We start from the raw sequence: 12,975 nt of genomic DNA on the forward strand, positions 1-12,975 counted from the left end.
ATCAACCTATTAAAATAAAAATCAAATCAATTGACAAAATGTCATTTATGTGTGATAAGCACCGGATGATATTTTAACATGGAATCTCAATTTCGTATATATCAAATAGTATACGTCAAAGATAGTAAATAAACCTGCAGGTTATTTTACTTCGTTGAAAAAAAAACCATAATCAATTTTACAATTTTTATTTTTGAAATTATAAATACAAATTCAAGTGGAAAATACACTAAAATCCAATAATAGTTGTACCGAAATAAATCTAAATTGATTAATTTACAGTGTCTCTTAACTAATAACTAATAGATATATTTATTTATTCGAAGTGACTATGTGGTAATTAAATACAATAATTAGGAATTCGGCGAATTTAGATTTCAATATAATGTCATAAAGGGACGGATTATAAATATCAGTCGTAATTTACTCGAAAGAATAGCAATAGTAGTAATATTGAAAAAAAATAACTATAATTATACAAAATTATATCATTCGATTCTTTGCTTTACCTATAAAATATAATTAATAATAATTGGAATAAAATTAACTATCACTCTGTAGTAAAAATAATAAAATGTTTCAAAATGGCGCCGCTTCTACTTGTCTCTGGCTCGATCAAAAACTAGAGAGCCTTGTCATTTCAGAATTAAATTATCGAATACATTAGAAATAATTTGAAATCTAGATAAAATCTTGATTTTATAACGGAAAATATTTGGCACTATGCGACGACGTAACTTTTTGAGTTAAAATATTACGGAGATTTATATTATAAGATTGTATGACGCCATTTTGAAGTTTTTATTAATTTAAAGAGTTCCATCAAGAGACTAATATAGGATATGTTTTATTCTTATTTTAAAATATATATGTATAATGAGCATTGTTTAGTCCCAAGGCACTGATTCCGATACATAACACTCAAACATTCATACATTATCAATAAAATATTACACCTTACTTAGAAGATCTTACAAACTAAAAGATTTGTTTTTTCGATACACTTATGGCGGAGTCGTGGACGACTTACTCCTAATTAAAAAATACCTACTTTACTCAAGTAGACTTTGATACAATTATTATAATATATCATATTATTTTTTACTAAATTCGTAACATTTTGTTCGAAAAAAAAATTGGAAACGCGTCAAGTTTCGAAGGCGGTGTTAAGAGTTTCGTAAAGCCGTGCTCAGAGGAAAAGCAAAAGTTTGTTCGATGGCAGACTTTTATTTAGTTATTGGGTTATTTGTTACACTGTACTGTTAAAGATTTTTAAACGTTGTTCATATATTTAAATTGTACCAAATCTAGTTTCTATTTTGTCATAATTAAAAGTTATTCATAAAACTTAAGATAATATTCAATAAATCCAACATTCATAATATTCAATAAATCCCAGATTTCAAGATTACTGAAGTAGTTATAATACAATTGGAATGATATTATTCTACTTTAATTGAACACTACTCGTTTATCGTGCTTTTTCATGTATTTATGAAAAAGCACATAAAAGCGTTATGCTTTACAGCGTGTCAATTGTCTGCTTTTATTTAACTAAAAAGATTCCACTCCATGCGCCTTTCTCGAACAACCTTTGCTTTTGCCGTTATAAAACGTGCCAATAAGTACTATTTTATTCATATTCCACCAGATTCGGGCCACCCATTTATAAAAGCAGAGTATGATTGTACCAACATATCACGAAGACTTTCCTAGGACTTGTTAAGATAAAATTTATTTAATTTATTTATAAACAGACTGTCTATATCATCTACAAATTTATAAGTTCAAAATTAATTTTATCTTAACAATCCGAAACCTTTTAAAAAACAAAAATAAAAAAAAAACCATGGGTGTGGGTCATAACGGCATTCGTTTCGAAACTCGTAAACCATTTCGTATAACTCCTGGCAAACATCCGCGCTCAGTACATGAAGGCTAGAAACAGGTTGTTGGATTTGGGGGAAGGCTTTTTTCTATTGTACTTCCACTTCAGACGATTCAATCTGCAGTCATCGTCATGGTAATACGCGTATTCGGGGTAGGGGATGTACGCGCCCGTCGCAGGGTCTAAAGGAACCATTATGGGTAAATCCATTATGGACGCTGGTCTTTCGTCAGACCCTGAGTCGAAACCTTTGGGCTCAGCGTATTGGGGACTGACGCTTTCTATCTGATTCTCTATATCCTGGCTCTGATTGCAGACGGGAATACTTCGACTCGTGTCATCAGATACGTGCGATCGAGAACGTATCATTGGTCGAGTTGACGAGAAGTCTGTCGAGTGCTGCAGAGACTTTGACCTCGGTCGGTTCAAGGTCTGTGGCGGCGTTTCGTCTATTCGAGACAACGTATGTCGTCTGACCGGTCTGTAGACTTTCTTGTCACCGAGTTTAGGTCTCTTCAGCTTACGGTGGGAGTTGTAAGTTTCTATAGATGAGGTTGAGGGTTGTCGGTAGGGGTAGGGGTAGGGTTGCGGGGAGGGGTTGCGCGCGGGTGCCTGCGGGGCGGGGGCGTTGGCGAAGTGCGCCGCCACGAGGTCCCTCATCTGGTCGCATGCTCAGTAGTTGTAGGGCCCGTACTGTGAGCCGTGGTAGTAGGGCCCGGGGTAGGCCTGCGGCGGCGGGTAGCCCGCGTACGCGTATTGCTGCTTCTGGGGATACACTGGAGAACGCGGAAAATTTTGATTAGTAATATTGAGATTTCCTAAATTGGTCCAGGTCTGGCTGGTGGGAAGCTTCGGCCGTGGCTAGTTACCACCCTACCTATCCTCCTCCTAACAAGTTAGACCGCTTCCATCTTATACTGCAACATCACTTACCATCAGGTGAGATTGTAGTCAAGGGCTAATTTGTATAACTATTACATATACATTTTTATTGAAGCTTAGATTAATTCATCAAAGAAATCAGGAAATATTTTGTTTTCTTTTTTTAAATAGGCAATTAATAAAAATTCTAATCTAATATTTTAATGCACATTGAAGCCTCTTTAATTCCAAAGTTAGAAATAGGGGATAGACTCAAATCCAAAGGTTTCTGGGTTTGGCCTTGCTTGGTTTATTCATCATTTAATTTTTTTTCAACAATAAATCGCCTTGATGAGTTGTTGTATTTAATATTTTACAAAAAGCGTTGCAAAATAATTCAGAAACAGACATGATATGATAACTTCAAAATAACATTTCCCAATAACCAGGAAAACAATATTTAACATCATGCACCCAGTAAACAGTGACCCATTCCCAATTATATACAAAAGATTGTGATTTTCTCAAAATATAGAATTTCAGCTAAGGTTCTGTTATTATTTGAGAATCCATAAGAAATCTAGACAGGTACTTCAGAATTTAACGTCCTAAATATATTTTATATTATAATACCTAATTATTATGAAATTTAGCTAAATATTTTTTTAAAAAAAATTGTACAGGTACCCTGTGTTTATTTAAGCCTTGTATGATGGACAGTATGGAATGAATATCCGAATGATTGCGTCAAGCGAGCTCACGCAGCGCGAGTGAAGTTAGGACTCTGCTTTGAGCTAATATTTGCAATTTTATAAAAAACGTTTCCGAACGTGTCAGCCACCGAAGTTGGTGACGATAAAACTCTGAATTTGATGTTTAATGGGTTTAACATTTGAACAACATGCATTGCATCCATGAGGCTGTATGTGAAAAGCGTTTACCCGGCATGAGGTACTGCATGTTAAGCGCCTCCTCTCGCTCCCGCTCGCCGCGCAAGCAAATGGCGGCCGACGAGAACAAGATGGCGGACAGCAGCGAGAGCCCCACGCCGCACCACGCCACCATGTACGACCAGTCGTACCACACGCGGACGTTATCACGCAATATCTGGTTTATACCGGTTACCGTACCGTACCATGTTTTTGTTTTGATTGTGTGATTGAAGGGGACAAAATGATTAATTAAATTGGATATAAAATATCAAACCGTTTACAAAAGTATTGTATTTCGTACCGTACCATTTTTTTTATTAACACAAAAAAATTTGAATTACCAAATGATTTGCGTCAGTCCAGACACATTTACCAGAGGTTTTTTTGTTTTATTAGTCGAAAAATAAATAATTAATTTCGTAGGATATTTTAACAAACCGTTGACAAAAGTGTTGTATTTCGTACCGCACCGATTTTTTTTATTAACACAAAATAATTTGTATTACCAAATGATTTGCATTATATCGTCAGTCCAGACACGTTTACCAGAGGATTTTTTTTGTTTTATTTGTCGAAAAAAAATTAATTAGACAATAATAGTTGATAGTGAAATTGTAAATGTAGGTAGGTTGTTTTTATATTGAGGGAATTTATAAGAATCACAAGATTTTTTAATTGGAATCAGATGAGATTTTTATTTTTTTTTTAATTTACACAACAGATGTAATGTAGAATCAAACAAAATATGTTTTAGTTATTATTTTAGTATTAAAATGTATTGATTTGATTTGATTAGTAAATTTGGGGAATATTTAAACAATTTCGATAAAATAAAAATTAAATATAAAGTTATTTAATTCATTTATTTTTGAAAAATAACGGATTTATGATAAAAGAATTATAAAATAGGTGTGATCAGGATGTGAAAAGAGTATGATTTTTGGAAGACCAAAATGTTTTAAATTAATTTGAAAAATGTTTAATATATACAAATCCCACGTGTTAATAATTTGGTAAGCGAGTTAGTATGGCGTTGGCGTAAACCAGATATTAAGATAGCGCGTTTTTATTTTATTAAAATGCATTATTTATTTATTTTTATTAAAAAATGCAATATTTTCGGTCGCATATCCGTTGTCCGTTATACGCAGTAGCCACGTTTCAGAGGAAACATGAAAAGAAAAGAAAGCATTTTGTTAGTGTAAGACTTACCTTACCTTATTAATATTTAAAGTTAAACCTACCTTCGTATTGAATTAAATATAAAATAAATAAAAAATACGTATTACATGGTAATACATACGTAATAAGTATAAAAGTACCTAATTATAATATTTAAATGAGCATTTATAATATGATAGGAACTTCTGAAGGTCTCTTGATACTTATCTATTACATACAAATAAATACTAAATACCTACTTAAATAATTTAAATGTAATAATAATAATTTTAAACATTGAAAGGAGATTATTGTTACGGAAGACCTTATTATTTGGATTACAAGGTCCACAATTGTTCGGCAAAAAATTATATGTATAATGTATATTGATATAAAAAAATATAGATATTAGATATATTATATATTTATAATAACATAATGAAATATAATTTTAATAAAAATTTATAATACACACGACAAAACAATGAAGGCATAAAAAATATACAACAGTGGCAGAACTTAGATTTAAAATGATCCTTAACCGCCAAGCGTTAATCAATCACCCGTCCACAAAATGGCGTCCAAGATGGCGGTCTAACCTGGCATTATATACTGCACGTTATTCTGCTGTTCTCGTCTCTTCTCTTTGCTGAGGCAAATGGCGGCAGAGAAGAATAGTATGGAGCTCCCGAAGGATACACCAACTGATAGCCAAGCGAGGATGTACGACCAATCGTACCAAATCGACGAGTAGTCTTTTAATACCTGTTTTATTTAGTTTTGTAACTATTTAGTAAGGTAGGTATCTATAATACAAAATGAAATGAAATAAAGTCTAACTATAGATCAATGCTGTAGTCTACTGCTGCTTTCGTTGAAAATAGACCTATTTTATATATATAGAATTACGGCTTTAGTTTCTAGCCTTTTTGAGCCATTATAAAACTCCATCCCAGACATTATTGTTTACACAAATTATTGTTTATACAAAACACAAAACTAACGATCTTAAATGCTGGGTCTAATTTATCTCTAGCATCAAAAGCCATTCAGCACTTCAACAGTGAGAATTCAACAGACACGTGGACATTCGAATTTATAATATTAGCAAAGATTGATTTGGGGATTTCAAACACTCCGCACTCAAACAGTATCTGTATGTATGTATATGTACTGTAAATCGATTGTACTTACATGAGGCCACTGCTGATAATATTCCTCGCCTACAACTTTTTCCTTCTCGTAGAACTCCACTCCGTGCCATAGAGCCATCGCACCGGCAGATAGTAAACCTGAAATCAACATCACCGCTTATTTTAATATATAGATAAAAAAAATATATTCAAATAGTGTACCAACCTTAAAAAGTATTAAAAAATAAAATTTAAGGTAAAATGGAAAATCAGTCAGTTCAATTTTCATGTGTAATATCGCACATAATAATAACATTATTTCGGGAGACTTTTCTTTCAGATTATATATAACTTTAATCTATATCATTATTTAATTCGCTATTACACCCCTGAAAATCTCAAATACCCACAAGGGGACATTATCGTCCACGTTGAGAACCTGAGTCAAAATAGGTAGGAACTATAGTAAAAACAGTTAATAGTAAAAGTAACAGGTGACGATCCACCATAATAAAGCCAGAAAAGACAATACTAACAAGTGACGATCATGAGCATGCCACCGTAATATAGCTAGAACAGGTAATACTAACAAGTGACGAGCATGAGCATGCCACCGTAATATAGCCAGAACAGGTAATACTAACAATTGACGAGCATGAGCATGCCACCGTAATATAGCCAGAACATGTAATACTAACAAGTGACGAGCATGAAGATGCCACCATAATATAGCCAAAACCGGTAATACTAACAAGTGACGGCATGCGCGTGGCACCGTAAGCCAAAACAGGTAATATTAACAAGTGACGAGTATGAGCATGCCATCGTAATATATCCAGAACAAGTTATACTAACAAGTGACGAGCATGAGGATGGCGGTGGCGGTGATGTTGCCGGGGCTGCGCTTCCAGCAGCCCACCACGCCGGTCCAGAAGGCGATGAACAGCGACAGGAAGCCCACGATGAACAGCGCCACCGTGGAGCGCGCCATGTGTAGCCTGGAAACAACCGGTTTACTTTATTAGCAATTTTTCTATACCTCCAGATATTATATAAAGTATATAAGTAATCAGCTAGCCTATTTACTAATTTTGGGTCCTTGTTTATCGACTAGCTATTGTTAGGAATTCTCAAGTCACGTTATTACGTTATGCACTATTTATATGATGCTAACTGATCAAAATTGTGGTAAAAATTACCTCCGGTAGTCACTGACAACACGTCGTAGTTATTATAGAGTGGATATTATCCAGTTCATATTGTGATTTTTGTTAAGAACAGGCTTTACGGAATACAAAAAATGCGGTTGTTATTGGTTTGATGTTATTTACCTACTGTCTAATACTGTAAAATTTATCTACTGTCATAACATTAAGCTTCAATAATGAAATTAGGTGCTATGTATTCTCGATACATTCTTTAAAAAAAAAACCTAGTACGAGTACCTAGTTAGTAGAGTACCTAGTAGGTAATAATACTCGTAGTGTAGTATAAAGTTTTGATGATTGAGTTTACAGACTGATTCAATACCATAATAAATACTAATGAAATCTATTATCTTCGAATGACATATATAAAAAATTACATGTCACGTTGTTTTCCAAAATTGTGTCCTAAATTACTTAACCAATTTTACTCAAATTTTTACACCGTGTGCAGTTTGATTTAACTTGAAAGATAGGGTAGGGTACGGTAGGGGTAGGAAAGAAATAAGTGCATGTAAGTCAAAGCGAAGCTTGACCGGGTCCAAAGTCTTTTAACCGACTTCAAAAAATGAGGAGGTTCTCAATTTGACGCGCAGGTTTTTTTCATGTTTGTTACCTCATAACTTCGTCATTTATTCTTATTTTTGTATGAAAGAGAATACTTCCAGAATGGTCCCATTTAATTTTCACGACAATCAGTTTAATAAATTTGTGTTAAAATCAAAATAACTGATCTTTTGATGTAGTCTTTGTAGTCGGTTCCATTTTTAGGGTTAAAAAAATTACAATACAATGTAGGTCATTGTGGACCGCTCAATATTAACAATCATCAAATAACGAATTGTATGTACAGAAACAATGCAGTAACTATTGCGATTTATTCGTACCAATTGATCTAATTGGCGACAAACGTCGGCCCAGTTTTCTTTATTGCAAGGCTATTGCTCGTGTGACCGTTACTTTACATTCGTAATGTGTTAATTCATTAAAATATACCCGTTACAGTATGTGGTTATTTCAAGTAACAGTTAAAATATTATCTTGCATATATTTTTCTTTTAACTTAGGTTATAATCAGTGGCGTGGACTTCATACATGCATTAAAGTACTGAATGAAAGTTGTCTTCTTAATGCTTATTAAATAAAGATTTTTCCAATTTTCTTACTAGTGCATACCCTGATCGACAACCTTATGCAACCCATTGGTTATATACCTATTGGGTTATTCCATTGTACGGTTAATAACATCAATGAATTTACAGTTTTTTTGAGCTTTTAGGTTTGAATCTATTGAACCGATTTTGAACATTATTTTCTAGAATGTCACGTTATTTGCGAGTGTCATAGGCTCGTCATAGGTTTTATCCCCGTATTTAGGACGGAAACTACGCGGGTAAACCGCGGGGCATCGGATACAGATAGGTAGGTAAAAAGCTTTGATCAGTGTAAAATTTGATTTAAAATTTTAATGAATTAATTACATTTACATAATTTGTGAAATTTATTGATGATCAAAAGTAAATCTAATCTATCAATCTTTTATCTAATCAATTTTACTCAATTTATCTATTAATAAATTGAGTAAAATTGTTTTCATTAATTAATGAATAAATATATATTGAAAGAAATCTCTTTTTAGTCTGATTAGTAAAAGCTACGCATGCTTTTGGAAGCGCTATGACACCTTACGTAAAATATTTATAAGTAGACTATGTCATCGTTACTACTTCTTTTACACAGGTAAATAAACACCTACCTATATACTTACCTGTTCAACGCATCGTCGGACATATTTTGATATTTGACAACAGGTAAAATAAATCAGTTTACCCGTATCACAGGTAAATAAAACATCAGCTTATCTGTTCATCGCATCGTTGGAGACGCAGTATGACATCTTATGTAAAGCCAGCATTCACGAAATACGACAGATGAAATAAATCCGTTTACCCGTATCTCCTCAAAGGTTAATAAAACACCTGCTTATCCGTTCATCGCATCGTGGGATGTACTAAACATGACGTCATAAGCAAAGCAAATTTTGATAATAAATAAGTATAATAAAATAAGTCAGTTCACCCGTATCTCCGCATTAGTAAATAAAACACTAGGTGTAGTACTTGGGCTGTTCAACACATCGTTGGACGCAATAACTTTAGACATCTTATGTAAAGCCAACGACAGAAGTACGACAGAAGTACGACAGGTAAAATAAGTCAGTTTACCCGTATCCTCTCGAAGGTAAATAAAACAACTTACCTGTTCATCGCATCGTCGGACAGTCCTTTGGTTTCGTTGTTCTCGTCGGGAATGAAGTAGTCCACATTACTGCAGTGCGTTTCTACCGGTGACAGGTAAATCTCAACTGGAAAGAAGAAAAAATAAAAGTTCAACAAATTGAACAAATTGAATTTTCAGTAGACACTAGCGGTCGCCCGCGACGTCGTCCGCGTGAAAGTTGTATTAACTGTTCAAAATTACTAACCATTATGTTTGTGATTGATTTGATGTTATTTATATTCGGTGGTTAATAGAACTAAATTAGTGCATAAGCTAGCAGATACTTTATTGTTATAAAATGTAATTTTTTGATATTCTTTACGGGAAAGCATGAGTCAATTTAGAAAATAATAAATCCTAAACTGGGAATCAAACCCACGACCTCTCTGTTGAGCACCACACATCACTAAAAACTGACAGAGAAGTCAAAGTTATATAAATATAGTCAAAGTAATAATTACGTCCATACTAGCATACTACAACGTAAATGATCATAAGGATAATTCACAATAAAGTTGTTTCTGGTTATGAAAATTTAAATGATATTCAACATCAAGTGAATAAATGCCAACATATTGAGTCACAATGTTCGAGTATCCGTTTCCAAATGACTAAGTTGCTAGCGAGAATATTACTCAGACATATTTCTGAGGGCCAAAAAACTTACATTAGCTTTACAATTAATTTCTTAATTTAAAATTATAGTAAGCGCGTTATCAACTGAGCCGTCGGGCCAACATTTTCTCGTCGCTATCATAATGACATTCGTGGCCACAACTCCGTGGGACTTTGACGATTTCGGATTTCGAGGTGGTTATGGAGGTTTTGTGCCTGTGTTATTTTTGTGAAATTGAAAATACCTACAATGATGATTAATTTTCGGTAACATTTTATTTTTTAATTTATGGCTTTATCAATTAAGCTTAACAAAAGCTTTAAAGAGTAGCTTTCGTTCGAGCTTTCTCACTTTTAAGTCTATTACTTTGTCAACAATCGCCAAACTTCGGTTTTTGATTTTTCCTGAAAAATTAGCTTTTTGAAATCACAATTTTATGCGGGAATAGAGACAGCATTTTTTTTAGAATCGACAAAAGTAATACGAAGCTCGTGTAAAACTACTGAATTTTTGCTTGGTTAAGTAGGCCTACTTTTCCATATTAAATATTATCATTAAACAAGTGAACAATTTGAATGCAAAAAGCTATTGTTCTAATGCTTCCTACTGTTCAGTCTTCACACGAATAGTTCCACTTATTACCGAATAGAACACGACATCTGTATTGTTAGCGAGATACTTCCCACAAATATAAAACCTATAACATAATAATTAGTCAAGTTTCTTATATATACTTTCGCTTTATTATATATCAATCACATTATATTCAAGCCCCTTATTAAATTATTTTAACAGAGAGTGAAGAAGCCTGCAACGATTTGGGCATATTCAAAAACAATTTGCAACGTTGGATGACAAAACAGAATACTGAAGATCCTAATTTTGGAAAAACTAGCAGACGCCCCGCGGTTTAATCTGCGTAGTTTCCATTCTCGTGGGAATAGGGGGACATAATATAGCCTATGATATACACAGATAACGTGGCTTTCTATTGGTAAAAGAATTATCAAAATCGATTCAGAAAATCTAAAGATTTACCTACAACCTCACAATCTCACGGACTTTACCTGTTTATACTCGTAATCTTAATAAAGAAGTATATATTTTGTCAGACAGTGAAAATGTCCGAATCGATTTGGGCATATTCGTAAAAGTGGAATGACAACGTTCGATGACAAAACAATACACTGAACAACCAAATATTTGAACCCCAACCCTAAAAAAAACGGAGAGAAGGTAACAATTCGACGTGTATATTTTTTTATAGACAGTACAACCAGCGAATACTTTTTGGTTTGAGTTAACCGTGAATTAGTAAATTAGGCTTTAATTTCAATTATGTTGTCGTGGAAGAACTTTAGTTAGATTTTCAACTTGATACGTAACGAAATTGATACAAGGCTGATAATAAACCTGCCGCGTTTTATGAATATTTAATGGGCACCAACAATATGCAAGCATTGTTCTACCCACATAGCCTGGCATCCAGTGTCGAGCCGTGCAAATGATACTCAGGTAGCACTTGATAGAATAACTAATTAAGTTTAATATCAAGCTTCACAATCGAATTGTTCATGTGAGTTAATCCGGCTAAAGGTGCCAATAACTTTGGAATCCATGAGCTTATTCTTACCACAGATAAAGCAAATATTCCCGTTATCTTTGACTTTTTGAACATGACAAATTTTTCCTTTTCCTTTCCAACCAAGTCAAAAACCACAATGTGCGACAGTATTTAGTCGACGGGGATTGGATTCCGGCACATTAATATTGATCATCTTATTAGAAGGCTAAAAGTCACTCAGCGGGCGATAGAGCGAGCTATGCTTGGAGTATCTCTAATCGGATCAGAAATGAGGAAATCCGAGAACCAAATTCACTGTCATAGCTTAGCGAGTTGCGAAATTGAAATGGCAAGGGACAGTCTACATAGTTCCGAAGAGCAAATGGACGTTGGGGTCCTAAGGTGCTGGAATGGTGATCCCGTACCGGAAAGCGCAGTGTTAGTTGCAGGGAGCCGCTGAATGCTGGCGGCTCGAGACCGTTGTGCTTGGAGGTCCATGCAAGAGGCCTTTGTCCAACAGTGGACGTCTATCGGCTGTTAATGATGATGATAATGATGAATCGTTACCAGTATCGTGCACTTCATATATGCAAAAATGCACTGCCTATCCCAAGAACGCATTAGAAGCCTAACATTAAAAAAGAAAAATTCCGAAAGAAAGTAGCAAGTCAAAAACCTTGTGAAGCTACGAGTATGTGTATGTATAGTATGAAGGTATATAGTATGAAAAAGGTTCCATTAAACTGCATATTTGCTTACAGGTAAATACGTAACCTAATTACATAGAGGCACTGGTATGTAAATATTGTTATCGTATAATCTTAATCTTCTCAAATAATGGCGTAACTCAGTTGATTAATGGTCCACTCAGAACTTTCTAAGCCCGCGATCTCTTATCTGGATATCTTGATTAATTCAAGTTTCAACTGGCAGACCTTGTATCTAAAACTGCGGTGGATTAAACTTGGGCAATGGACTACTTGCAGGTACAGTCAATACCAATAGGATTATCTAAACTTATAATAAATCTGTAGAGAGGTCAATTCTGTACATGAAATGTATTTCCAAAATAACTATCAGGGGGTGATTAGTGATCGATACTGATGCCAAAAATGCAATCAGTAAAATTTTTGTCTTTCTGTCTGTATGTTCGTTATAGAAACAAAAACTATTCGACGGATTTTAACGAAACTTGGTACAATTATTCTTCATACTCCTGGTCTGGTTATAGTATACTTTTCATCACGATCAATAGGAGCAGAGCAGTTAAGGGAAATGTTGGGAAAACGGGAGAAGTTACTGCTGAGATTAAAAAAAGAATTCTACTAATATAAA

The 12,975-nt window shown here is 34.1% G+C and overlaps 1 protein-coding gene across 2 annotated transcripts in view; it reads right to left on the bottom strand.

Annotated features, from left to right (window-relative positions):
* Positions 1-2,437: 2,437 nt before the first annotated feature.
* Positions 2,438-12,975, bottom strand: part of LOC112052867 (uncharacterized) — a 61,961-nt gene continuing 51,423 nt past the window's right edge. Inside the window, exons 3-7 of one of the 2 annotated variants that reach the window (XM_024092101.2) lie at positions 9,440-9,545; positions 6,831-6,973; positions 6,037-6,134; positions 5,442-5,607; positions 2,438-2,664 (exon numbers count right to left, since the gene is read on the bottom strand). In XM_024092101.2, coding sequence (XP_023947869.1) covers positions 2,561-2,664; positions 5,442-5,607; positions 6,037-6,134; positions 6,831-6,973; positions 9,440-9,545 — 617 coding nt within the window. In that variant the 3' untranslated portion in view covers positions 2,438-2,560. Of the gene's footprint in view, positions 2,665-3,690; positions 3,857-5,441; positions 5,608-6,036; positions 6,135-6,830; positions 6,974-9,439; positions 9,546-12,975 lie in introns of both variants that reach the window. The other variant, XM_024092100.2, reaches the window with a different exon arrangement.

Source organism: Bicyclus anynana, chromosome 11 (assembly GCF_947172395.1).
Source record: "Bicyclus anynana chromosome 11, ilBicAnyn1.1, whole genome shotgun sequence".
Taxonomy (NCBI): Eukaryota; Metazoa; Arthropoda; class Insecta; order Lepidoptera; family Nymphalidae; genus Bicyclus; species Bicyclus anynana.